This window comes from Aedes albopictus, chromosome 3, assembly GCF_035046485.1.
Source record: "Aedes albopictus strain Foshan chromosome 3, AalbF5, whole genome shotgun sequence".
In the NCBI taxonomy this organism is placed as follows: Eukaryota; Metazoa; Arthropoda; class Insecta; order Diptera; family Culicidae; genus Aedes; species Aedes albopictus.
The window spans coordinates 259561399-259589286 of NC_085138.1; the positions used below are offsets into that span (position 1 = coordinate 259561399).

The 27888-nt window shown below is 40.3% G+C and overlaps 3 protein-coding genes across 8 annotated transcripts in view; all 3 read left to right on the forward strand.

Moving 5' to 3' along the window:
* The window catches only part of LOC109424486 (calcium-transporting ATPase type 2C member 1), a 248513-nt gene extending 224265 nt beyond the window's left edge, over positions 1–24248 (forward strand). For all 6 annotated transcript variants that reach the window (XM_062860433.1, XM_062860434.1, XM_062860429.1 and 3 more), the window contains exons 7-9: positions 22265–22580; positions 22651–23101; positions 23308–24248. In XM_062860433.1, coding sequence (XP_062716417.1) covers positions 22265–22580; positions 22651–23101; positions 23308–23553 — 1013 coding nt within the window. In that variant the 3' untranslated portion in view covers positions 23554–24248. The remainder of the gene's footprint in view (positions 1–22264; positions 22581–22650; positions 23102–23307) is intronic.
* Positions 1–27888, forward strand: part of LOC109424482 (FGFR1 oncogene partner 2 homolog) — a 434776-nt gene that overhangs the window by 295417 nt on the left and 111471 nt on the right. The window lies entirely within an intron of this gene.
* Positions 1235–3273, forward strand: LOC109424488 (mantle protein-like). The gene is made up of 2 exons (XM_062857107.1): positions 1235–2601; positions 2672–3273. The coding sequence occupies exons 1-2, from the start codon at positions 2593–2595 to the stop codon at positions 3215–3217; spliced, it is 555 nt and encodes a 184-aa protein (XP_062713091.1). The 5' UTR covers positions 1235–2592; the 3' UTR covers positions 3218–3273.

Below are 27888 nucleotides of genomic sequence, written 5' to 3' on the forward strand. Positions count from 1 at the left end.
TTGTATTATATAACAAAGCAATATTTTTAAAATCGGTTTTTGTGCACATGTAGAGCATGGATCAAGGTATCTTCTGAATTTTTTTGAGGTGGAAAATGTTTTCCATTTTTGCAGAAACCATTTTTTCGTGAAATTTTGTTCAAAAATGGTTTCTGCAAAAACGAAAAACATTTTCCACTACAAAAAAAAAATCAGAAGATACCTTGATCCATACTGTACATGTGCACGAAAACCGATTTTGAAAATATTGCTTCGTTATTTAATAAAAATCAAAAACCAAAAAGGGAGGAAATGCTTCCAATTTCGCCTTAAGGACAGACATGTTAGAATCCCAAAATGGCCGCCACAATGGTCGACTTTGGCATCTGCTCACGATCTCGAGCGCACAAAGCTCTTCGTAAACAAAACCAACGCATCTGATCTTCTTATTTAAAGCTTATTACAAGTGAGAAAGAACAGAATAATAAAATGCACTGTTGTTTGAAGCTTGCTTCTTGAGATTTGTGCGTCTGAAGTTCTGATGCACTGTTGAAGCGGGATTTCAAGATGTTTGTCCTTAAAAGGCTCCTGAAATCCCTTGAAAACCTCCTTGAAACGTAGGTGCTGTTTATAGCTGTAGGTATCAGGTATCAGTAGGTCGGCTCCAGAGGCACGTTCTCCTCCATTTGGGAAATTTGTGCCATCGCCATGAATACGAGTCTATTCATCATTTACCTGAGGGAGAGGGAAGGGAGGAATAAGGGATGGGATAGGGAAAGGGAAGGTAAGGGAATAGGGTCGACATAATCGCAGAAGCTTACCACAACGGGTTCAAACAGCGCCTTGAAAAAGGCATTGTAAAAAAACGCATAAACCGTAAAGTAAGCCGATAGCTACTTGCCACAACGGGCTCAGAACAACAGAACATCCTGAAGATTCAGGCTTCTTAGGTCAGTTTCACTTATTTAAGTGTTTACCGAGTACTCGGAAACGCAGTTGTGTAAAAACTTGGTAGTTACATATCAAATGATTCAAAGTTCCACAGACGGATTCTCAGCTAAGATATACAAATGAAGCAGCCTGTTGAGGTTTGTGATGGACAAAATCCCAAGCAACACACATGGTTACAAAACAGTGACTGCAGCGTATGTAAGGGTTGCGCAGTTAGTCACAGTGACTTCTGCGCAACTCTTACATACGCTGCCGTCACTGTTTTGTAACCATGTGTGTTGCTTGGGATCATAAGTAGGAAAACCACATTGAGTTATTTCAATTGCGTTTCTGCTACGAGATTCTTCAAAAGTGATGGCAAGACTCTCGCATGGGGGCATCCACAAACACTCAATTTCCTAATCGCTGCTTGACGTAATGCCGAGAAGAGATGTTGGTTTTTGAGCATTTGGTAAATCCAATTAGAAATCATTGAAAGGTAAATAGGACAATCCAATATGGACATATAAATTTTTATCTATTTTTCCTATTTTTTTAATTGTTTCAGCCCCATTGGGGTAAGAATTGAACTACGGGGTTGTGGTATTATGGAGAATTAGGCCTATAAGGCAATGTCCATTTATCACGTAACGCTAAAATCCAAAATTTTTGAACCCCCTTCTCCACTCTATGACGTTTTTTTGTATTAAAACTCAAATATTGTTGTACGCGTGAGCATTAGGGTGGGTCAACGTTGTATCAAAAAAAAAAATAATTTAATCAGATTGAATCACATCAACGTTTTCTAGGTACCATTTGAGGCTCCAAACAACTTGCTTAGGGTGTCCATTATGCCCCTAATCCCCCCAATATACAGTTTTCTTGTATGCCTTTTACTATGGGCTTGATTTTTTTCAGTACTTCTTGTACTTTTAACATTAAAGCCGCAGCGCGGGGTTTCCTTCGAGTTAAACACCTTTTTTGTTAAACGAAATTTATTGAAATCAATTAAATTGTGTCAAAATATCATCTTTAATACTCGTTGAAAGACAAAAACAAAAGAAAAAATAATTGAAAAAACAATCGAAAAAAAAAATTGACTTTAAAAACATATGGCAAATGTTTTGAACCAATGTTGTTAACCATACAGTTAAAAATTGCTAGCGGTCATACATTACTGAACAATTCGATTCTATTACACGAAATGCAAAATATATGAAGATGCGACTATAGAAAGCGGCCGTATGTAAATCTATGTCTAACCGTCCTAGATTTCTTCAAAGCAAATACCGGCAGATGTTTATCATTCCGAAAGAATGTGTCAAGAATTTGTTTTGCATTGCGTAAAATGACGCAATTTTTGCAAATCGCACAATATGCGCCTAATCGACATCTCAGATATGCCCCTAATGACCTACCCCCGCCGCACATTGAGTAACCACGCGTAGCATATGCGGTTATGAAATTGGAACAAAGACATTCTTCGAATGTTCCGAACCGCAGATGTTCGTGCGAAAAACCAGTCAACCCAACACGCTCAGCTGACCCATCTTCACGCGGGGGTCAACCTGTTTCAGTGACGGTTTTTATGTTTATTGCTATAAAAGCTATTCGCCCGGCGTTTCAGGTATTATTCCGAACGTATCATTTGACCCCAGTTGACCGAGACTCCAGTAAAGCAAAATGCGACTTGTAAGTACCTATAGCACTCCGATCAATTTCGTCCCTAAAAATTCCAAGACTAATATTCTTTTCCGATCAGTTTGCACTGATATGTGTTTTCTTCGTAGCCTGTGAGGCCAACTTTGTACCGGTGCAAGTGCCAGTGCCGATTCCGTTGCCGTCGCCCGATGTCCGAGAAGTGGAAAAGAAAATTCAGCACGTAAAGGAAGTCAAGGTTCCAGTCGTGAAGAAGGTCCCCGTCGAGCACACCGTGCAGGATGTGCACGAAGTTCCCGTCATCAAGGAGGTTCCGGTTGTGAACGAGATCAAAGTATACCGCGATGTGGAAGTGATCCGTGAGGTACCCGTGGAGAAGGAAGTCCACAAGCGAGTGGAAGTTCCCGTTGAGGTCATCAAGGAGGTTGAGCTGATCAAGGAAGTGCCCATCATCAAGGAAGTTCCACACGTTAAGGTGGTGAGGGTCATCAAGGAGGTTCCTGTGGAGGAAATCGTCACCAAGGATGTGTACGAACCGGAAACCAATGCAGTGAAAATCCCCATCCGAGTGCCGGTCGTGCAGGAGGAGGTGAAAGAAAAGCCTTCGAAATTGTCCGGTTTGTTGGGATTCAAGGGTCTGCTTGGATAAATGTTGAATGTGTAAAAAGTTAAGATAGAATAAATATTTATTGAATTTCATTATAATCATGTTATTTGTTTTATTTCGATGAACAGTCCATATTACATTTTGATAAATATTGCAATTGCAATTATAATGCTTAATTCAGTGTCTTACAAATGGTTGGAGACTTCTTGCTAAATTAATTCTTACCTGCTATGGAACGGACTTGAACGGTCTCCCACTACTAATTGCTTCACAGGTAGACACAGCGGACTAAGAGGTTCGGCACCAAAGTAGGTCGATCCGACTAAACCAGATTGAACTTGACCTTCAACTCACTGGCGCCCCTATGTTCCGAAACTAGTAAAATCTAGGTTTCCGTATCTTCTGTTACTTTTGACTGCCGGCTTATATGTATGTTTTTCAGAGTGTCTTCTACCTACCTGAAACATAAATTTGGAAAATCTGAAACTGAAACGTCTGTTACTGCTACACGGTCCAACAAAAATCAACTGTTTTTTTCTGCCCAGCTCTAAATTTCTTTTCTGATTGCTTCCGATTAGAAATTTATAAATCTGAGAGGGTCAACCCCGTTCTGCAAGAACATTACACGAAGATCTGTCAAGCCATTCTCGAGGAAAAGTGCTTTTACGAAATGATGTTTTTATTTATGATTTCTTGTATTGAACGACTAGAACTCAAGTATATATTAATTAGTAATAGGAAACAAAATGTATGTTTTTGACATACCGCTGTGAACTAGTCTTGAACTAGTCTTGATTTGATAAATAAATAAATTGATAATGCTAGAAATATAGACCAAAAAATATGAAACTCGTTAAAACTACTTAATCTTTGAGATTAACGGAATGCAATGCAATGTATTGAAATATTGGGTGTTTATCATTGAGCATTTCCAGATGAACACACGAATCGCGTAGACGCAACCTTTTTCAATTCAAATGAAATTTTGCTCATGTAGGTTATTGGTTCCATGTGGCGCCCATTTTCATCCTACGAAAAACAAAAGATTGAAGCGCCGTTTGTTTTGTTTCTTATTTTTGTATTTTTTTGTTAGAAGTGAGCACGCATGAAAACAAAAAGAACGGAGTCAATCGGTGCCTTAATCGCTTGTTTTCGAATAGGATGAAATCGGGAGCATGAGATTACTGATGGCACACAAACTTCTATCTGTGAATGTTTTTCATGTTAGGTATTTATTTTGCAATATTCTTCACCAAACTTTTGAAAAGGGCGTATGAAAAAAAAACCTTATAATCTTCTTCAAAAAGTTGTAAACCGAAAACGGTTTGCTGAATTTAATTGATGTCTTCGAAGATGTTTGAGGATAATTGAAGAACTTTTAGAAAAAAATACACTAAGAGTAATATTCATCGCGGATTTATTTTAGACTAGCTGTCCCGGCAAACTTCGTCTTGCCAAGTTGTTGTAGTTTGACAATTGTTAAGATGATTGCAGCACTCTAGATTGGTTTTATTTCGATCGTGTTGATTTCCTTCCCAGCTCACGAAAATCAGTATTTTAGCAATTTTCTTACTTTTCTAGTTTATTTTCATAACTTTTTATACATATAAACACAGCCACCATGAATACGAATCGAACCGTGTAAGAGTCATGCTGATCGGTTCACCCGTTCGTGAGTTTTGTTGCCTCAAAGATACATCAAACTCATTTTTATATATATAGATTTGCTATAAATTAAACGATCATCGATAAGAGAAATTAACTCAAATGATGTTCTTAATTAACCTTCAAAGCCCCAGGATAAACTTTTTATTTCTAATCAGCTGTTACTCAGGAACTGTAAAATATGAAATATAAAAAAAGTAATTGTAACCAGTTTTATTTATCTGTTTATTTTTTATTCTTAAATCGCTTAACCTAATTTTCAGCTCTTTTGGCACTGCGTGAGCGATTCCAATTGAAAGCTGTACTTACACTTTGTACAGTGCCTTAATATATTATATTCTAATTCTACTAGGGTACTGGTTCCCTTATTAAGCATGTGGCTCCCATTTTCATCCTACCAAAAACAAAGGATTTAAGCGCTGTTTGTTTTGTTTCTTATTTTTGTATTTTTTGTTAGGAGTGAGCACGCATGAAAACAAAAAGAACGGAATCAATCGGTACCGTAATTGCTAGTTTTCGAATAGGATGAATATGGGAGCGTGAGATTACTGATGGAACACATACCCTATATCGAACTGTTTGCCGTTGCGCTACTTTCACTTTCTACCCTATCAGGGTAGAATGATGAGCACGAGGATGTTGATGTGTGGCTGTCGGTTGTTCCTTTTTCCAGTCCGATTGGGGGTCCATTATGATTTGCCTGCTCTGTGAATAGCGTAACTTCTTGAGAAAGCCAATAATCCAAAATCTTCAAAGAAGTTTACTGTCGTGAATCGCATACGTGTCCCATTTGCATAGGAAATCCAGCAAAGATGGGACTGATATGCGATTCACGGCAGTTTAGAAGAAAATACCCGGTAAAAACGGTGTATGTTCAACCTTCAGGTTTTTCGATTCGGAACTTTAGATCCCAAAATAAACTAGCCTAGGAGTTATTTTGCTACAAAAGATGAAAAAAAAACAAAGTTTTCATAAATACGCATATTAAAAAAAAAAGGTTCACCAGTCCAGAGTTTCATTGAAGACGCAATTATTTATTCTTAGGTTTTGTTAGGTTTGGTTATCTGACGCCAAGTTTGGCGTTTAATTTCTCTTATTTTTGGCACCCATGGTGCAGCAAGAGTAATTCCCTACTGTTACCGCTACTATTATTATTTATTTTTTTATTTATTTATTTATTTATTTGGTAAATTCATGTAACATAAGGCTTGCAGCCTTTTAAATCGCTACAGAAATCGATTGACAATTATGCCTTCATACAATACAAAAATCTACAATTACATATACTCTAATATATACTAGAATTATACTGTTAAGAACTGTTTCAGGCTCCTTTTAAAGTTCACTATTGAAACACATGTTTTGATATTTAGTGGCAATTGGTTCCAAAAGACAATGCCTCTTGCGAACAGAGATTGACTATAATACGAAGAACTATGCTGTGGAATTAGAAGATTTCTATTTCTTTCAGATCGCATTGGAGAAATCTTGGAAAACAAATATTCAGGCTTTTTCAAATGTAAAATTTTGAATATTATTACTAGGGACAATGGAAATTCGCGATTTCGCGGAAGCCGCGAAATCCGCGAAATTGGGCTATGGCCGCGAAATTTGAGGAAATCCACGAAATGCCGCGACAATTGGTAAAATTTTTAAAATACCCTACAAATTTCCATCAATTACAAATATTTTAGCATAAATTGTCTGATAACTTTTGGCAGTGTAAAGTTATCAGGCAATTTTAGTTACATAAGAGTTAAAGTTACGAGCTTGTTGTATTATAAATATGTGCTTGTTTTATATTTCTTATTACATTTGTTACTTTTTTACGGCGAATTCATGATTACGTCTTACAAAACCAAGTCAATTATTCATTGGACATTCGAATTTAGAGTTTTCTACAACAAAACTGTCAAAAATATGGGACCGCGAAATTGCCGCGAAATTTACAATAGTCGTTCGCGAAATTTAAGAAATTTTGCCGCGAATTTCCATCGTCCCTAATTATTACGCATGACCTAAACCTGTAAAATTGTGAGAAACTGCAGCCAATAAGCTCCTTATGCAGATGACTTACTCTCGAAAATCGGTTTAAATTATAAACATATCTAACGCATGAGTTCAATGCAAGTCTCATCTTATCTAACGAATCAGCAGAGGCATTAAAATTAATAAAATCACGGTAAATGAAGTGGGGTAAAGGCAAGGATTTAAAAAGTTGAAGTTTTATGGAAGAATTAAAATGTTTGGTAGCTAAGTTTATTTTTTTCAGACACCCATAGATTTTGCCGCATTGCGAATTAATCTGATCATCCCAACTTAAATTAGATGTCATAATTATTCCTAAATTTACTACACGGTTGACAAACTCAATTTTATCTCCATTCAACATCAAATCAGGAAGTGTCAAAGGGTTCCGATTTCTATTTATAAGCATTGCTTTAGTTTTAGCTGAATTAATAGGTAGTAAGTTTCGCTGAGACCAATCAAACATTCTTTGAAGGTCGTGATTGATTCGTTCACTTAACGAAGCAAAATTATTGGGATCTAGTTCGCACAAATATATTTGAACATCGTCAGCAAAGAGATGAACAGAGCAATAGCGCAAAGTTGTAGGTAGATCGGTAATAAAAAATGAAAATAACAATGGTCCCAACACTGATTGATTGATTTATCTTTATTTGAGAGACTTCCAGGGTCCCAACACTGTCGGCTGTTCGAGTCCGTATGAAGTTGATCATCAATATTAACTTCTTTTCTCGATCAGCCTAGATAGCTGTGTAGTGTCGGTAGCGATTGTCTCAATTGGCTAAGAATAACACTACGGACCGCCTGTTCCGGTGGTAAGAATCCACCAACAGGTGACCCCTAATTCATGGTGTGATGCGGCTTTATGCTTACCGTGCCTAGGAATGAATGGCTAGGGGGGTCTAATAAAAACCTAACCGCTAACGGAGCCTGTGGAGTACCAGGGCGCCCTCCACAGTATGTAGCCCTTACTGCGCTAACCGGAGCAATGGTGCAGTGGACCTTGTGTTTCTCCGAGACAATCAGCTGCTCTTCTTTAGTCTCACTTGAGGCTAAATAAGAGCGGGATTATGAAGATGTTGTTAATTAGTTTAAATTTTCACCTATATGGTTTCGCATTATGCGATTTACACAGTGTATTCTGTGTATCCTCGCCTTTGGCGTTTTCCAATCGATACCGATTTGGTTTTATTGTTGCTGTTCTTTGTTGTGCTGCTGTTGCGAAGAGTTTAATCTTACCTAGTTTGGGTAGTGGCTACGGTTAGGATAGCTCAGATCAATCTTCAGCATAAAAGAACAGCAACGATCAATCTTTGCAGACTTATGCAAAATGGTACAGCCCAAGTGGCCTTGGTACAAGAACCTTACTTTCGTAAGGGAAATTTCTATCTAGGAAACCTTGTGAACCCGGTGTTTGCCACTTTCAGTAAACATGAAATGGCAAACTCGCGTGTCATGCCTCGAGCCTGTGTGCTTGTCAACAACGCAATAGTTGCTACACTCATCTCTGAACTAACCACCAGAGATGTATGTGCTATCACAATTGATGTATCTGTTGGAAACCTCAACAGGAAATACGTCTATTGTTCTGTGTATTTACCACATGATGAACCATCCCCTACGGATGCTTTCAAACAAGTCATCGCATACTGCACTTCAAAAGGCCTTCCGCTAATTGTTGGCAGTGATGCTAATGCTCACCATATCATCTGGGGCAGCTCAGACATTAACTTGAGAGGCTCCAGTTTGATGGAGTACTTAAGTAGTACAGATCTTGCATTACTTAACATAGGCAACCGCCCAACCTTCATGGTATCTGCTAGAGAGGAAGTGTTAGATATAACACTTAGCTCTAGCAGAATTAGTCACGAGCTGACCAATTGGCATGTGTCAGATGAAGAATCTTTATCTGACCATCGCTACATCTTTTTTGAACATTTAAATGTTACTTCGCAAACATTGCGTTTCAGGAATCCTCGGTCAACAAACTGGGATCTTTATACTGATTTGGTTGCAGCCAAATTTCATGGATATTCACCATCCATTGACACTCCAAGTGATTTAGATGATGCCGTTGATACTACAACGACCTTCATCATGGAAGCTTTTGAAGAAGCATGCCCTCTACGGTCTGTGAAGATCACAAGAGGAATCCCTTGGTGGAACTCTGATCTGGCGAAACTCAGGAAACAATGTAGAAAGAGTTGGAACAGACGACGTTCGGCTGGTTCGGAGGCTTTCAGGTCGGCTCGCAAGGCCTACAGGAAAGCTCTCCGGTCTGCTGAACGATCCGGCTGGAAAAACCTTTGTACAAATGTTTCCAGCTTGAGTGAAGTCAGTCGGTTAAACAAAATCCTTGCGAAATCTAAGGATTTCCGGGTGAACGAACTTCGTCTGCCAAATGGCGATCTGACTTCCTCTGATGAGGAAGTTCTGGAATGCTTATTCAGCACACACTTCCCTGGATGTGTGGATATTACATCTTCGGATGATCCTGATGTCTTTTCTTGTAGTTATGATTCTTTAGCTTCGGCTCGGAGTATTGTAACTATAGAATCGATTGAGTGGGCTCTTAATAGCTTTGCTCCTTTCAAATCTCCTGGGGCAGATGGGATTTATCCTATTTTGCTTCAGAAGGGATTTGATTATTTCAAACATGTTTTGAAAAAACTACTTGTTTGCAGTTTTGCTACAGGGTATATTCCCAAATCCTGGAGGGATATTACTGTAAAGTTTATTCCGAAAGTGGGTCGTGCGTCGTATGAAGAAGCAAAGAGCTTCAGACCTATCAGTTTGACCTCTTTTCTTCTGAAATGCTTAGAACGCATTGTGGATCATCATATCCGTGATGTTCATCTGGCCAACGTGCCTCTTCATGTGAACCAACATGCCTACCAATCTGGTAAGTCCACTGTGACTCTTTTACACAAGGTTGTTTACGATATCGAGAAAGCATTCGCTCAAAAGCAATCTTGTTTGGGTGTTTTCTTAGATATCGAGGGTGCCTTTGACAACGTGCCTTTCGATGCCATATTGGAAGCCGCACGGAGTCATGGTATATCTCCAATGATTTCCAATTGGATTCACCAAATGCTCAAAAACCGATATCTCTTCTCGACATTGCGTCTAGCAGGGATTAGGAAATTGAGTGTTTGTGGATGCCCCCAAGGGGGAGTCTTATCACCGCTTTTGTGGAATCTCGTAGCAGATACGCTATTGAGGCAACTCAATAATAGCGGTTTTCCTACTTATGGTTTTGCCGACGACTACCTAACATTGTTAGTTGGTATGTGCATCAGCACCCTTTTCGACCTGATGCAAAACGCCCTTCAGGTAGTTGAGGGTTGGTGTCGCCAATATGGCCTTTCGGTTAATCCGAGTAAAACATCTATTGTTCTTTTCACGGAAAGGCGAAACCGTAATGGCGTTCGACCTTTGCGTCTCTTTGATTCTGAAATCGATGTGACTGAACAGGTAAAGTACGTTGGAGTCATTCTTGATTCCAAGCTTTCCTGGACACCTCACATTGAGTTCAGAATCAAGAAAGCTTGTATGGCCTTCGGGCAATGCCGGCGTACTTTTGGTACAACTTGGGGTCTAAAACCCAAGTATATCAAATGGATTTACACAACTGTGGTTCGGCCAATATTGGCTTATGGATGTCTTGTGTGGTGGCAAAAGGGTGAAGTGAGAACGGTCCAATCAAAATTAGGCCATCTCCAAAGGATGTGCTTAATGGCGATGTCTGGAGCGTTCTCTTCAACTCCTACGGCAGCGCTAGAAGTTCTCTTTGACGTTGCCCCACTACACATTCATCTCAAACAAGAAGCCCTTTCTTGCACTTACCGGTTACGGGTACTCGGTCTACTAGAGGAAACTCCTGTGAACCGCAGTTCAACACACACCTCGTTGTTTCCACTTTTGGTGAATTGGGACAAAATTGTCCTTGCTCCAAGTGATCTTACAATTGCTTGTAATTTTCCATATAGGACATTTTCCACGAAATTCCCTTCCCGGGAAGAGTGGACATCTGGTTATCTGGAAAGAAGTATTTCAGACGGCATCGTATGTTACACTGATGGCTCCCTTCTCGAAGGTCGAGCAGGTGCTGGTGTTTATTCTCGTGAGCTAAGGCTGTATCAGTCTTATTCACTTGGTAGACACTGTACCGTTTTTCAGGCCGAAATCTTTGCTCTTATGTGCGGAGTGCAATCAGCACTTCAGCAGCACGTAATGGGCAAAGTAATATACTTCTGTTCAGATAGCCAGGCTGCTATTAAAGCACTTGCTTCGGCCAACTCCAGGTCGAAGATAGTTATCGCTTGTCGAACTCAAATCGAGGAGCTGAATTCAGCAAACGCTGTTCACCTTCTATGGGTACCTGGTCATTCTTCCATCGCTGGAAATGAATTGGCTGATGAGTTAGCTCGCTCTGGAGCATCACATGACTTCATTGGCCCTGAGCCAGCTATTCCGATATCGAAGTGTTGGATTAAGCTTCAGATTCACACCTGGGCTGTCACTCAACACAGACAATATTGGAATAGTTTGGAGTCATGTCGTCAAACCAAATTGTATAGTGCTGAGCCATCTCTACGGGTGGCGAAGTATCTAACTAATCTGTCTAAGCAGAATTGCAGCATGCTGGTCAAAGCATTGACTGGCCACTGCCGACTCAGCTATCACATGGCGAATATTCAGCAAGCTGATTCATTTGCCTGTGATAGCTGTGAATCCGATTATGGAACTTCGTATCATTTGATATGTAACTGTCCAGTTTTCGCGCAACTGCGTTTCCGAGTATTCGGTAAACACTTATTAAGTGAAACTGACTTCAGAAACCTGAATCTTCAGGATATTCTGTTGTTCTTAACCCGCTGTGGTAAAGAGCTATAGGCTCTCTTTCGCTTTATGCGTTATTACAGTGCCCTTTTCAGGGCGCTGTTTGAACCCATTGTGGTACGCTTGTGCGTTAGTACCCTCTTCCAGGGTATTTTTCCTATTTCCCTACCTGTCCCTATCCCCATCCAAATCCTTTTTCCTTCCTTTTCCCTCAGGTAGATGATGAAATAGGCTGTTATTTTGGCGATGGCACAAATGTCCCAAATGGAGGATAACGTGCCTCTGGAGCCGGCCTTCTGATACCTGATACCTGATCCTTGAGGAACACCGGATAAAATATGTTCAAAACGAGATAGATTACCATTGCACAAAACAGCCTGCGATCAATCAGTTAGATAGGACCGAATCAGTTTAGTTGCTTCATATGAAAATTGAAATACCTCACCTAACTTCATTAACAGTTTCCGATGGGATACGCGATCAAAAGCCTTCGCAAAATCTATCAGTAACAAAATAGCAACACCTTTTTTGTCAACGACTTTAGCTATATCATCGTGAACCTTCATTAACGCTGTATTGGTCCCATGATCTTGCCTAAATCCCGATTGAACTGGGTGTAGAAAATCCATTTCTGTTACAAAAGTAGAAATTTGAGTTTTTAAAAGCTTCTCTAAAACTTTAGAAAGGGCACATAATATACTGAATGGCCGTAGATTATTAATAGAGTTAACTCTAGGTTTCTTTTTAATTGGGATAATTTTCACTGCTTTCCAACCTCTCGAAAATTTTGAACTAGATATTATAGTATTGAACAAATGTTTGATATATGGTAGTATAAAATGTGACATGATTTTGATGAAGATACTCGGAATTCCATCTAGGCCTACAGCATTTGATTTTATTGAATATAAAGCTCTAATTATTTCGGTATCGTTCACCGAACGAAACCTAAACCCTTCCGAAACATGTATCATTGACGGTGTCGATGTATTGTCAACTGTAAAATTTGCAGTGAAGAAATCATTAATTTCATCCCCAGAGAATTCATAATTATTTTCAAAAGAATTAGTCTTAGAGACACCTAGCTTTTTTACATTAGACCATAATTGCCTACTGGACAATCTTACATTAAAATTATTAGAATCATACTGCCGCTTGGCATCACGTATTAATATGTTTACTCTATTTCTCAATCTTTTAAAGTGCAATTCATCAGAAGAATTTCTAGTACGCTTCCAGTTAGAATATGCAGTATGGCGCTGTCCATAAACTACGTAGACTCATTTTGGGCCATCTCAGACCCCCCCTCCCCCTCCGTAGACTTTTGTTCATACAAAATTTTCGAAATTTGTATGGAGCGTAGACTTTGGCTAGACCCCCCCGTCCCCCCCTAAGAGTCTACGTAGTTTATGGACAGGCCCTATCTCTATCAACAATAGCAACTTCGATGGCCCGGTTGAACCATGGATTACTTTTGAGTTTTTGCTTCCGTAGTGGTTTCAAACGATTATTTAAAATATCCAGTATTACCGTTACCGTTACTTTTTAAGCAACATTCGATATCCTTTCAGGAAATTCGATTTGTTTTATGTTGTGTAGAATAAGCTAGGCTAAGTTAGTTTAGAAGTTAACCCTCTAATACCCAAATTTTTGATTTTGATCTAAATATCATTTTTCGTCGTCTAAAATCGTTTTAAACATGTTTTGGAAGATGATTCTTTTTAATTTTCGATTTTGTAAATTTCGGTTTTTGATTTTTATAATTTTTATTTTTGAATATCTCTATACTTTTACATTTTTCCTGGAAGCCTATTTGGGATGCGGATTTTTTGAGACTAAAACATTTTGAGATTTAACGATAATTGTTGAAATATTGAAATTTTTATTTTTTTTAATGGAAAATGTTAAGGAAAATAATTTAGGAGTGTATTCGACTCCCTTAAACTATTTAACTATAATAGAATGAATTGGGGAAAATTTAAAATATGTTAATTATAGCGATTCGATACAAAATAATCAATGATTTCTGAAAGGTGACTAAAACATCAATTTCTCACTGATTTAAAAAAAAAGAAAATACGCTTTAAAAGACACCAAAAATCATTTTGAGATATACAGAACAGTCCTAAATATCATCCAAAAATATAAAAAAATTGATTGCCCACGAAACAAAAATTGCAAAAATGCTCAAACTATACCCCGTCTAAAAGCGGGGATGGGTATTAGAGAGTTAAGTGGGCTACGTAGCCGTACGGCTAGAGGAGTCAGTCATCTAGTCGTTTCGAAAGCTTCGGAGTGTGGGTTCGATTCCCGCTCCAGTCGGGGAAAACTTTTCGTCAAACGGAAAATTCTCCTCTGGGCCACTGGGTGTTTCGTGTGATGTCCGTTGTCTAATGTTAGTGCTTGTTCAGTCTGTACAACCTCTGGTTGAAGACATTGTAGTGTCTTTTTTTAATCAGCCTCTTCAAAGCCTTACCTGCACACAACCCAACGAAATTTTTGTGGATGCTTTGCAATCATCCACAAAAATTTCTTTCTCCGTTTGTGAAGGTTGTGTTGTGTTACCAGTTTTATTCATCTGTCGTAGGGTCTTGTACCATTTGGACAGGTGTACCTATTTTGGGCAGTAGCCGCTATAACTAAGTCAAGTTCAAACTGAATGATTTGAATTTTTATACAAAGTTAGATTATGTACGTGCCTAACTCTATACAAAAATTCAAATCAATCGGTTTGAACTTGACTTAGTTATAGCGGCAAGTGCCCAAAATAGGCACATCTGCCCAAATGGTACAAGACCCTATGTTCGATTTTAACTTGTAAATATTTGCTCAATTTAATAAGCATTTATGAGGTTCTTTTATCGCTCAAAAGGAAGACAGCGACAAATGACTGCAAGACAGGCAAACCGCTCCCTAGCAGGAACATCAAAATGCAGGTTGCATTAAAACTCGAATCGGGATGGCCAATTAGGATTAGTCTTCTTAGACAAAATTTAGCTATGAAAACAGAATATACTGTTAAAACAATAATGCAAACAGCCGAACAAAACACTGTTCCAGGATTGACTGATGGACCAAAACCAATAAATGATACCTCGTCATCCTGTGATCGTAATTGTTACCCATTAGGGTAGCGCCAAATTTTTATGTTTAGTATTGTATTGTATCAAATTTATGTTTTATGCAGTGCTGAAAAATTCATTTCGTCATATCTAAATTCAATCACCTACAGCTCATTTTAGAAGTTAAACCTGAGAATATGGTATATGGAAAACTTGTGCGGCTAGACCAGTTCTGCAAGAAAGTCACGGAAAAAACGATATTTTTCGAATATTTAAGGTGAATGTCACGGACTACCTTCAAAAAAATGCAAATGATATTCACGGTGAATATCATTTGTCATTTTTCGAACGTAGTCCGTGACATTTACCTTAAATTCATCCATTCCTCAATTGAATTCAATTTCCAAAACGCCGCAGAAAAAAACACACCCGGTCGAGTGTGCCCTATCGAACAATAAAACAATCGCGTTGGCTACCTACAATGCACCGATTGATCGTAACGATATATCCGTACCAAAAGAGCACAACTGTGTCGCTCGTCCGTACGCGACGAAGGCAGAAAGAAAACTGCCTTGTACATGATTATATCACAATAAGTTATAAATATCATAGCTTGTTATAATTATGTTATATTTTTGTTACAATTTTCTAGTCGGGGAACTTTTGAACAACTTCAAATGGTAGACCAACGCAAGAATGCAGTGTTGGGGTTGTTTTCTAGCATAAGTTGGATCTGAAACTTGGTCCCAGTTATGTACCTCGGGTAGGACTCGAGACAAACTGTTCCTCAAGACCCAATTCCAATCACAATCATTTTAGACCTGAGAAGATGTATTTAGAAGTTTAGTGTCTACGAAGAATTTGTTGCATATACCAGAACCCTTCTTTTCAAAGTATCTTACTTACCTTACCGGTCAGGCTAAGGCCGGGGTGGCCTCTGCTGTACATAGTAGCCGCCTCCATTCCACTCGGTCCATGGATGTTTGTCTCCAGTTCCGCACTCTGCGTAGGGTCCGCAGATCGTCCTCCACTTGGTCGACCCACCTAGCTCGCTGCGCTCCACGTCTTCTTGTACCGGTCGGATGACTCTCGAGAACCATTTTAGTCGGGTTGCTATCCGACATCCTGATGACGTGACCCGCCCACCGTAGCCTCCCGATTTTCGCGGTATGGACGATGGTTGGTTCTCCCAGCAGCTGATGTTTCGTGCCCATAGAGGATCAACGTTTTGTAGATGGTTAACTTCGTGTTACGGCGAACTTTATTCGATCGTAGGGTGCTGCGGAGTCCAAAGTAGGCACGATTTCCTGCCACAATGCATCTCTGAATTTCTCTGCTGGTGACGTTGTCGTCGGTCACCAGTGAGCCTTCTTCAACCGCCTCGATTTCATCACCGTCGATATGAATTCGGGGTGGCGGGCGCGGTGATTCCTCCCTGGAGCCCTTTGCCATCATGTACTTTGTCTTCGACACATTAATGACTAATCCGATTCGCCTGGCTTCACTCTTTAGTCGGATGTACGTTTCCGCCATCGTCTCAAATTTACGAGCAATAATATCAATATCATCGGCGAAACCAAGCAGCTGAACGGACTTCGTGAAAATCGTCCCACTCGTGTTTATCCCCGCTCTTCTTATTACACCCTCCAAAGCAATGTTGAACAACAAGCACGAAAGACCATCACCTTGCCGTAACCCTCTGCGAGATTCGAAGGGACTCGAGAGTGTCCCTGATACTCGAACTACGCACATCACTCGATCCATCGTCGCCTTAATCAACCGTACCAGTTTGTCCGGGAATCCGTATTCGTGCATAATCTGCCATAGCTGTTCATACGCCGATTTGAAATCGATGAACAAGTGATGTGTGGGCACGTTGTATTCGCGGCATTTCTGCAACACCTGGCGGATGGCGAACATCTGGTCCGTTGTAGCGCGTTCATCCATAAATCCAGCCTGATATTGCCCCACGAACTCTCTTGCAATCGGTGATAGACGGCGGCATAAAATTTGAGAGAGTATTTTGTAGGCAGCGCTCAGTAGTGTGATCGCGCGGTAGTTCCCGCAATCCAACTTGTCGCCTTTTTTGTAGATGGGGCACACGATACCTTCCATCCATTCCTCCGGTAATACTTCCTCCTCCCAAATCTTGGTAATGACCCAGTGTAGTGCTCTCACCAGTGTTTCTCCACCGTATTTTAGAAGCTCGCTTGGTAGTTGATCTGCTCCAGCGGCTTTGTTGTTTTTCAACCGGCCAACCTCCTCCTCAATCTCTTGAAGGTCAGGGGCCGGAAGTCTTTCGTCCTGTGCACATACTCCTAGATCTGTTACCACGCCACCTTCGGTACTTGCAACGTCGCCATTGAGGTGCTCATCGTAATGCTGCCGCCACCTCTCGACCACCTCACGCTCGCTCGTGAGAATATTCCCGTGATTATCTCGGCACTTGTCGGCTTGTGGCACAAAGCCTCTGCGCGAGCGGTTCAGCTTCTCGTAGAACTTTCGTGTGTCCTTAGCGCGGTACAGCTCTTCCATCGCTTCGCGATCTCGTTCTCCCTGCTGGCGCTTCTTCATCCGGAAGACTGAGTCCTGCCTGTTCCGCGCCTGTTTGTAACGTGCCTCATTCGCTCTCGTACGGTGTTGCAGCATTCTCGCCCATGCTGCATTCTTCTCGTTTTTCAACTGTTCACATTCGCCGTCGTACCAGTCGTTTCTGTGATTCGGAGTCGCGAAGCCTAGTGCTGTGGCCGAGGTACTACCTATGGCGGATCGGATGTCCCTCCAGCCATCTTCAAGTGTAGCTGCGCCAAGCTGCTCTTCCGTTGGTAGGGCCACTGCTAACTGCTGCGCGTAGTCTTGAGCCACTTCTACGTTACGAAGTTGCTCGATGTTGAGCCGCGGCGTTCGACTTCGACGCGTGGTGATAACTGTCGAAAGTTTTGAGCGCATGCATACAGCGACTAAGTAGTGATCCGAATCTATATTCGCACTGCGGTATGTGCGGACGTTGGTTATATCCGAGAAGAATTTACCGTCGATTAGAACGTGGTCGATTTGGTTTTCTTTTTGATGGTCGGGTGATCTCCAGGTGGCTTTGTGGATATCTTTGCGGGGGAAGAAGGTTCTTCGGACTATTATACCACGGGAGGCTGAAAAGTTTACGCATCGCTGGCCGTTATCATTCGATACGGCGTGCAGGCTGTTTCGCCCGATTACCGGTCTGTACATTTCCTCCCTTCCTACCTGCGCGTTCCTGTCGCCGACAACGATTTTCACGTCACGTGGCGAGCAACCATCGTATGTTTGCTCTAACTGCGCGTAGAACGCTTCTTTCTCGTCATCGGGTCTCCCTTCGTGTGGGCAGTGGACGTTGATGATGCTGTAGTTGAAGAAACGGCCCTTAACTCTCAACATGCACATCCTTGCGTTGATCGGCTGCCACCCGATCACACGTTGTCGCATCTTGCCCAACACTATAAATCCTGTTCCCAGTTCATTGGTGGTGCCACAGCTTTGGTAGAAGGTAGCCGCTCTATGCCCGCTTTTCCACACTTTCTGTCCAGTCCAACAAAGTTCCTGCAACGCCACGATGTCGAAGTTGCGAGGATGTAGTTCGTCGTAAATTATCCTGTCGCATCCTGCGAAACCTAGTGACTTGCAATTCCATGTTCCAAGCTTCCAATCGTAGTCCTTATTTCGTCGCGTGGGTCTTTGCCGATTGTATCGAGTCGTATTTTCTCCTATGTTATTCGCAATGGGGATTCTTACGGGTGGCTTATTGGGCCTACGCCAACACTCCTGTCTCGCCGGAGGGCCATCGTGCCAGTTCTGTTTAACGTCCCAACCAACACTGGAACGACCACGCTGATGGGGCTACCATCTTGGATCTAGCTGGGCGTGGTGCAGCGTTTCTTACTCAGCCGCTGGATGCCAGAACAGACGCTGTTTGTGTCGCACCTCCTTGGTGAACAGACGCTCGGATCGTACCTCCTCAATCTAGCTGAAGTCAGAAGGACAACAGTGCCCAGGCTGCACTACCAGCTAAGCACACAACTCTTAGCTGGCGGTCTTTGTCATCGTTTGACCCGTAGAAGCATGAGGAAGGAACTTGTGAGGACCAGAGCTATGTTGGACGCTCTCCTTATCAACTCACCGTTTTGCAGCCCCATTTATGACTTATATAAGGCCGATGCAAATATTTAATTTGTTTTATGTCACCCCCCTCTCCTTCAAACATCAGAAAATATTGAAGGGGCGAAAAAAAAACCAGGCGGCCAATGACTCCATTTTCAATAGATAAATTGCTTACAAGCAACAATTTTTAAATAGTCTCAAAATATTTTTTCAATAGTGTGTATTATTTTAAATGTTTCAATAGTTTTTTTTCGTTTGTTCCTTATTATTGTTTGTTCGCCCCCCCCCCCTCGTACCCAATGAGAGGTCTCGGACATAAAAGAAAAATAATATTTGCATCGGCCTAATGAGCTATGAAAAACCATTGACTTGACTTAAACTTCTTAACACGTATTGTATTATTTTTCTAATAAAACACCAAATTATCCAAAACGTCAAAATCATTTCAAAATTGAAGATGCAAATTATAGTTCATTTAATTTCACTCTAATTGACTTATACATAAATGTGTTTTGAATGAAAGTTACAACATAGCCGCTGAAAAAGTAAAGAAATGCATATTAAAAATAGATCAATTACTAAAAAATCGTGAAAAAATTAAAATCGCTATAACTTTTTCTATTGTTAAAAATTTCAACTTAAGTCAAATGTTTTCCAGAGTTCATTATATAAGTCATGAATAGTCAAATTTTCATTGCAATCGTTCCATTGAATCCGGAGATATAACAGCTCAAAGTTGGTTATCGGATAATTTTACCTTTTTCAAAAATCTTTATAACTTGGCGAAGAATGGCTCTTTTTCCATATTTGGACCACTGATACACAACTAGTTGATGAGCTCACAGTGAAAATTTGAGAATATTTGATGCACTTTTAGAAAAGTTACAACTAGTTGAACATTTTTTGAAAAGTGAAAATTTTGCCTGTCCCGATCATTTTATCCCCTGTATGAGCATTTCCACAGTTTTTAACTGAGAGTTTCCTCTGCAAATGACCATTTTGCTTGTGTATATCGTGTGGTAAGCTCGAAGATACCATATGTACAAGGAAGTCAAGAAAATTTCCTTTACTGTTAGTGTAGTGCTGTAGTGTCATTAAATTGATATGATAATATCCTAGTCCTAGCCCAACGAAAAGATACAGTTTTGGCGTTTCTGCAAATAACAAAAGGAGCTTTTTCATCACAGTGCCATTTGTTAGAAGAATTTTTTTTCGGATTATGTTTAGTCAGATAAACTTAATTCGGCAATGTTATTAGTAAGAAATTCTTCGAACAGGTGGCACTGTGATGAAAAAAGCTCCCGTTGATAATATCTCGACTCAGTGAAGAGATATAAGGAAGGCGATTTCAACAAAACCGGTCAAGTGTATAACAGCCATATTAGGGTTACTTAGCCGTTTTCTTTGTATCCCTAATCGTGCATTGGGGTCATTATAACTCCGTCAGCTAATGCACGACGAAAAAATATCAGTTATGTCACGGATATATTGGTCAACATGAAAGGCCTACCACGGAGATTTACCTACGAAAATATTCAACAATTCCTCCCGATAAGGTCTGGGACTTTTTGGGTGGACCTATTTTGAGTAATTTGCACTATAACTCGGTCAGCACATCAATTGACCTGAATTTTTGAACATGACTAGATATGTGTGTATCTCAATGTGCCCCAAATATCAAGTCAATTGATTCAAAACTGATTGAGTGATTGAGAGCATCAAGTTCCCAAAATAGGTCGCCCTGCCCAAATGGTCCCAAAGCCTAAATTTCCATAAATTTATCAAAGATTCCTATCAGGGTTTAATCCTGTAGGAATTTAATCCAGGATTTCTCCTGGAATTCCTCCCGGTATTTTACTCAGGATTTCTCATGGGATTCCTTCCCACCAGGACTTTCTCCTGGAAAGGGTTTTTTTAGTGTTTATACGGAGAGACGAACCAGCCAAGGGCTGAAAGTCTCTTTAATAAAGACAAATCAATCAATGTTTATTCGTCAGCTATTCCATCAGGTATGTCTCCCGGGATTTTTCCGAGATCTTCCCAGGGATTCCACCAGGTATTTTGCAGAGATTTCTTTCGGTATTTTTCCGGGAATTCCTTTATTGATTCCTCCCGGGATTTCCTCGGGGATATTTTCCGGCGTTCCATCAGGGACTTTTTCCGGAATCCCTTCTTGATTCCTCTCGAGATTCCTTTACGGATTTCTTCCGGGATTCTTTCACGAATTATTCTCGAGACTGCATCAGGGATTCTCAGATTCCCTTTAGAGATTGCTCCCGAGATTCTTTCGAGGATTCTTCCCGGAATGCTTTTAGTGATTTCTTTCGGAATTCAGAGATTTATTTTCCCGGGATTCTTTTAGGAGTTTCTCGCGGGATTCGGGTACTGTCACAGATTATTCTCGAGATTCCATCATTCTTACTGGGCTTTCTCCTGCGGCGATTCTTCAAGGGATTTCTTCAGGAATTCCTCCCTAACTTCCACCATTTATTTTTACTGGTTTTCTTTTAGAGATGCTTTTCTAGATTCATTTGGGGATATTTTCTTCCGGAGATTCCTTTAGAGATTACTCCCGGTATTCTTTCCTTTATTCCTTCATTGATTCCTCCCATGATTCCTTAAAGGATTTCACTCGGGACTCCTTCCAGCATTTTTTCGGACATTCATCCCGAGATTCAAATAGAAATTCCTCCTGGATATTTTTAGGGATTCCTTCAGATTTTTTTTTCATATGATACTTTTGGGGATTTTTCCCGGAATTTCTTTAGAAACTCCTCCTAATATTCTGTTAAAGTTCCGTCGAGTGATTACATTCGGTATTCCTCCTTGGATTTCTCCAGAGATTCCTCAAGAGATTTCTTCTTTTATTTCTTCTGATTTTTTTAAATGAATTTCTTTCGGCAGATTCCTTCAGCGATTTTCCCCGAGATTGTTTTCGTGATTCATTGATCCTTCCTGGGTTTTCTATAGAAATTCCCCACGGGATTTCCACGGGGAATTCTTCGAGATTGCTTTAGGGATATTTCCCGACATTCTATTTTTACGGATTCCTTCATTGAGTCTTCCGGGATTACTTTAGGGATTTCTTCCAGGTTTTCTTCCAGGATTCCTATCAGGATTATTTCACAAGTTATTCCCTAGATAACATTCTTCAGATATTCTTTTGGAGATTTCTCCTGGGATTTGCCAGTAGTGCCGGTAGTTGTTTCGATTACGTGCATTGTTTAATGTGAAATACTTTTACATTACATTTACACAGATATATATATATTTTTACAGATTTTTTAATACTTAATACTTACCATGCATTGAATAAATACTTAGTGAATCCTTCTACCATGATCTCTCTCTTTCGCAGCATCCAAGATAGGATTGGACATCGTCCACATGCAAGCCCTATCCGGTCAGGAGATCGACCAAATGAACGAAATCCAGCTGGAGAAGATGATCAACACGGTGAGCGTATTCTACCGGGTCACTCCCAAGCACAAGCTGGCCATCGTGAAGGCCCTGCAGCATAACGGCCACATCGTCGGCATGACCGGTGACGGCGTAAACGATGGAGTGGCCCTGAAAAGGGCTGACATTGGCATCGCCATGGGCAAAAACGGCACGGACGTGTGCAAGGAGGCTGCCGATATGATCCTGGTGGATGATGATTTCCACACCATTATGTAAGAATGGGTTGCGTTGCGAGAAAGCGGTTGAAGCGGATTCTGATGGTTTTCCTTTTTTCAATTTCAGCGCTGCTATTGAGGAGGGAAAGGGAATCTTTTGGAATATTAGGAACTTCGTACGATTTCAGTTGAGTACGTCCATTGCGGCTCTCTCACTGATCGCCCTATCCACTTTGATGGGAATATCAAATCCGCTGAATGCCATGCAAATCTTGTGGATCAACATCATTATGGACGGACCGCCAGCTCAGTCGCTCGGGGTCGAACCGGTAGATCAGGACGTGCTCAAGCAGAAACCTCGCAACGTGAAACAGGCCATGATTTCGAAATCTCTCATCATCAATGTGCTGCTTTCGGCGGGTATCATCATTTTGGGAACACTTTGGGTATTCCAGCGAGAGATGGCCGATGGGACGGGTGTCACCAGCCGAGATACCACGATGACGTTCACCTGTTTTGTGCTGTTTGATATGTGGAATGCTCTCAGCTGCCGATCACAAACCAAGAGCGTGTTTCAGGTGGGTGTGGTTTATATTCTGTTTGAACTTCCTGAATCAGCCAACATACCTTTTTCACCTGTGAAAAGTCCCGGAGTTATTCCGAAAAGTCTTGGAACTTTTGGTCCCGATTAGTTTTACAAGAATGGTGTCTTCGCAAATTTCTACAGCAGGATGAGAACCACATAAGGTACGTGTGTGTTAATGCTTCCCCCCTTCTTTCCCAGATCGGTTTGCTCACGAACCGGATGTTCCTGCTGGCGGTGGCCTTCTCGCTGCTCGGCCAGCTGCTGGTCATCTATTTCCCACCGCTGCAGATGGTGTTCCAAACGGAGGCGCTGTCCGCCATGGATCTCGTGTTCCTCGTGTCACTCACCTCGACCGTGTTCATCGTGTCCGAGCTGAAAAAGTGGTTCGAGCGCACCATGGAACGACGGATGTACAGGAAGCGCAGCGAACTGGACTTCGTATGACAAACAGCTCACGCTGGAAGATTGCATAAAGACTAAGCTAAGCTGATAAAAAAATAAGAAGAAAGCGAAAAAAAATACCGACATCCGGAACACATTTCAATACACAGTTCAACACTGTTTAAGAAGAGACTTATTTAAGCTTAACGTTCAAACCGGGAAGGAAAGGAAAAATACGGAAAAGTTAGATGTGAACAGGCGACTCGGACTAAAAATCGACACTAATTCCTACTATTTTAATTTTCGGACCAAAAAAAAACCTTTTTAACTACAAATTGGAAACATCCTCGCCAGCAAAAGCGCAAACACTAAAAGAAACATTCGAGACTAGTGGCAAGCTAAAAGTATACTGAAATGAAATGATATTTATTTCTATTCCGTAAGAAATTGATTCGATCGTATATGATCATGGTCCTGATGGTAGCAAATCGTGGTACACAGAACATATATTTCATCCTTTTTTACACACATACACTATTTACAAAGGACAAATAGGTTTACTTAGAGTTATTTATAAAGTATTTGTGTAGATAATTGTTTACTAGTGCGCAAGCGAGAATGTCATTGGGTTATCTCATCGAAAGCTTAGTTTAATTTATTATACAAATCGGGTGAGCGAGCTGCTAGCGCTCCCTTGTCCATTGATAGCTGAATGTATCGCGAAAGGAACGTGCATTTAAAAGTATACAGCCAAGTAAGTTTTTTTCTGTTATTTTTTATGTTTTTGTTATATTTGAAAGAACTTCATTTCTTCCTGTATTACCCTTATTGTTTCTCTTATGGTTTCTAGTAGATTATTGGAGGATTCTGTGTTTATGCCTGTGTTTTTCTGTGTGTATGTTCGTGATTTCTTTTTATTTCTTAGAAAGCGTGGCTGATTTCAGATGATGTGAAAATAAGTCGAAACCCTCAGCAATAAAAAAAAATGTAAACAGGTAGTTTCTCATGTTTTACCTGCCAAACTACCACAGTTACTTTTCTATGACACTTGTACTGTCGTGGTACATGCTGCAGAACCGTAGCATGATTCCATGGCGCCCTTGGCAAGCATCCAGATTGACGCCCGACGACAATTGGACATTGTTAATTTGCAAAAGTTTGTAGATAATACCAGGAGAAATTCCAAAAGAAGTTTCTAAATGAGTTTTTGTTGGAATCTCTGGAAAAGTTCCTGCTCGAAATACTGAAGGAAGATATGCAGAAATCTCTGGAGGAATTCCTGCAGGAATATCCGGTGTATATGAAAATGGAGTTCATGGCGTAATTCTTGCAAGAATTCCTTAAGTAGCTCATGAAATGCCCGAAGAAATGCTTGTAAGAATTTTTGGAGAACCACTGAAAGAATTTCCGAAAAAAAAACTTGGACGAATTTTTGAAGGAATCCCCGCAAAAGTTTCTTAAATACCTAGAAGGTTTTATGAAAAAAAAATCTGGAGAAATTTCTGAAGGAATCCGTGGATGGCTTTCCGAAGAATTCTTTGGATAAATTTTGTATTAAACCATTGGCAGATTTTCCAAAGGAATACCTAGAGAAATTTTAAATATATGATTTTCAGGAGGAATTTACGAAGAAATTCATGAAAGGAAAGGAATTCTAGTAGAAATGTTTGAAGCAATCTCTGGTGAACATGAAACAATTTCGGAAGAAATCAATGGAAGATTTCCTAAGCGTTATGAGAGATTTCTTCTATCTAAAGGAATTAAACCTACAGCAGGCCTTTTGAAGGAAGCTTTGGTCAAATTTCTAAAGAAAAATATAGATGATTTTCTAAAAAAAATATCTGGAAGATTTTTTTTCCTCAAAGATAATGTTGCAGGAATCTCTATAAAAATTTCTGAAGAAACTCTGGAAAAAAAATCTTTGAAAATTTTCCATGAGAAACGCAGGAAAAAAATGTGACCTAGAAGTATTGATAAATAAATAGAAGTATAAAGATTTTCTTAAGGAACCTGTGGAGAAATTTCTGAAGGCATCCTTGAGGTAAATTCACAAATTTATCCGTGAGAGATTTTTTGAAAGAATATCTGCCGAAATTCCTTAAGGAAATTATGGAATGTTATCTAATAAAATCCTTGGAGAAATGTGAGGAGGAACCTTTTGTATTATCTATATATATACAGGGTGTTAGGTTCATGAGTGCAAACTTTTTAAAGGGTGATAGAGGACTATAAATGGTGAAAAAAATTGTTCTACGCATATGGTCAAATCTCAACCGTTACGTAGTTATTGAACTGCCCATGTTTTTGACTCTCATTGCCTTAACTGGCTATAACTTGAAAATGGTCAAACTTATCGCAATTTTTTTACCTCTATTCGAAAGATTATTGAATTTTCTTTCAAATGGCATCTTTGAATCGATTGGTTTAGTTGAATAGCTAAGTTTTCTAGAGCAAAATAGCTAAAAATAGTGTGTTTTAATTTGTTTTTGTCAATTATCTTTGAAACATGTGTAATAAATTAAAATTCTTTCTTTGGCAAAGTTGTGGTCCCTGTTTAACTCTACAATTCGTTCTTTGGCACCAAACTTCCAGCTCTTATCGTTTTCTTGCAATTTCGATTTAAATGTGCGGCACAGTGCGCAAAAAAGTGCTTACCTTGACAGTTGCAAATTTTTGACCTGAAATGCGAAGTTTAAATCGAAATTGCAAGAAAACGATAAGAGATAGACGTTTGATGTCAAAGAATGAATTGTAGAATGGAACAGGAACCACAACTTTTTCAAAGAAAGAATTTTGATTTATTACACATGTTTCAAAGATAATTGACAAAAACAAATTAAAACACACTATTTTGAGCTAATTTGCTCTAGAAAACTTAGTTATTTAACTAAACCAATCAATTCAAAGATGCCATTTGATAAAAAAATTCAATAATCTTGCGAATAAGGGTAAAAAAACTGCGATAAGTTTGACCATTTTCAAGTTATAGCCAGTTAAGGCAATAGGAGTCAAAAACATGGGCAGTTCAATAACTACGTAACGGTTGAGATTTGACCATATGCGTAGAACAATTTTTTTCATCATTTATGGTCCTCTATCAGCCTTTAAAAAGTTTGCACTCAGGAACCTAACACCCTGTATAAATGAGTTTGAAATCCCTTTGAGGCAACAAAATTCACAAACGGCTGAACCGATTAGGATGGCTCTTGCACTGTCCGATTCGTTTTCATGGTGGCTGTGTTTATATGTACAAAAAGTAACGGAAATTTAGCAAAAAAACTAAGAAAATTGATTAAATCCTGAATTTTTATGACCTGGGAAGAAAATCTACACGACCGAGTAGTGTGCGGTAGTTCGGCAGCAGCAAAGCTTCGCGCGCTGGCTTTGCTAGATTTTTGCGATTTTTTTTTTCTCTTCTCTCTGCGGGGCTCCGACGACGGGACGAGTGTGCGTGCGCCGTGGTTCGAGTCGGTTCCGAATTTTTCGCTTTCCATCGGCGCTAGTTTCCAATACACTTTTAGTTAATAATAAATGTTTTCTTTCATTTTTTGCATTTACACAAAAGAGTGAAAAATGTTAGTTCGGGTTCGCCGGTCGAGAAAAAATCCGGGCGCCGACAAGTGAGTCGCGTTAAGTGTATTTCTGTGTGGAATAGACTAAAGGTTTTAGTTTGATCGCAGCTGCTGTCGTGAATAGACGCATGCAAATGTGCTCTTCGCAGTTGGCTTTGTCTTTACCATCAGTTTAAACTGTATGTATAGGCAAACTCTTTCACGCGCGCTTTGTGTCCCGGTCGTTCACCGTTGCTTCGGTCGTCAGTGGTGCTGTTTTGTGCCTACGGAAGCAATTTAATTGCACCGAAATGTGTGAGTTGGTCAACACCGCACAGTTTCGATTCCCGGTCGGCAGCCCTCGACCAACATGGGCGGAAATTGCAAACTTTTTGAAGTCGCTGGAGATGGACTTGCTGCTCGTCGAGACGGCATATAAAACGGCAAAGGATCGCTCGCTATTTGTGAAGTTTGTGTCTTCGGAAGCGATGATGGAGACATTGAGAAAAAATGCGGATCCGAAAAAGTTCGTTTACACAAATGGACAAATCGTGGAAGTGACTATGTGCACCGCCGGTGTAAATGTGCAGTACGTGCGGGTTTTCGATTTGCCCCCGGAATTAAGTGATGATCGTTTATCGTTAGTACTCGGAGGTTACGGTAAAATCGAAAAAATAGTCCATGAAAAATTCCCGGCCGACTCAGGACTTGGTCACATTTTCAACGGCGTGCGTGGCGTATACATCGACGTTGAAAAGGACATTCCTCCTGCGATTGACGTCGGAAATTTGAAAGGACGCATTTTCCACGATGGACTGAAAGATGTATGCTTCTTGTGTCGAGCCGT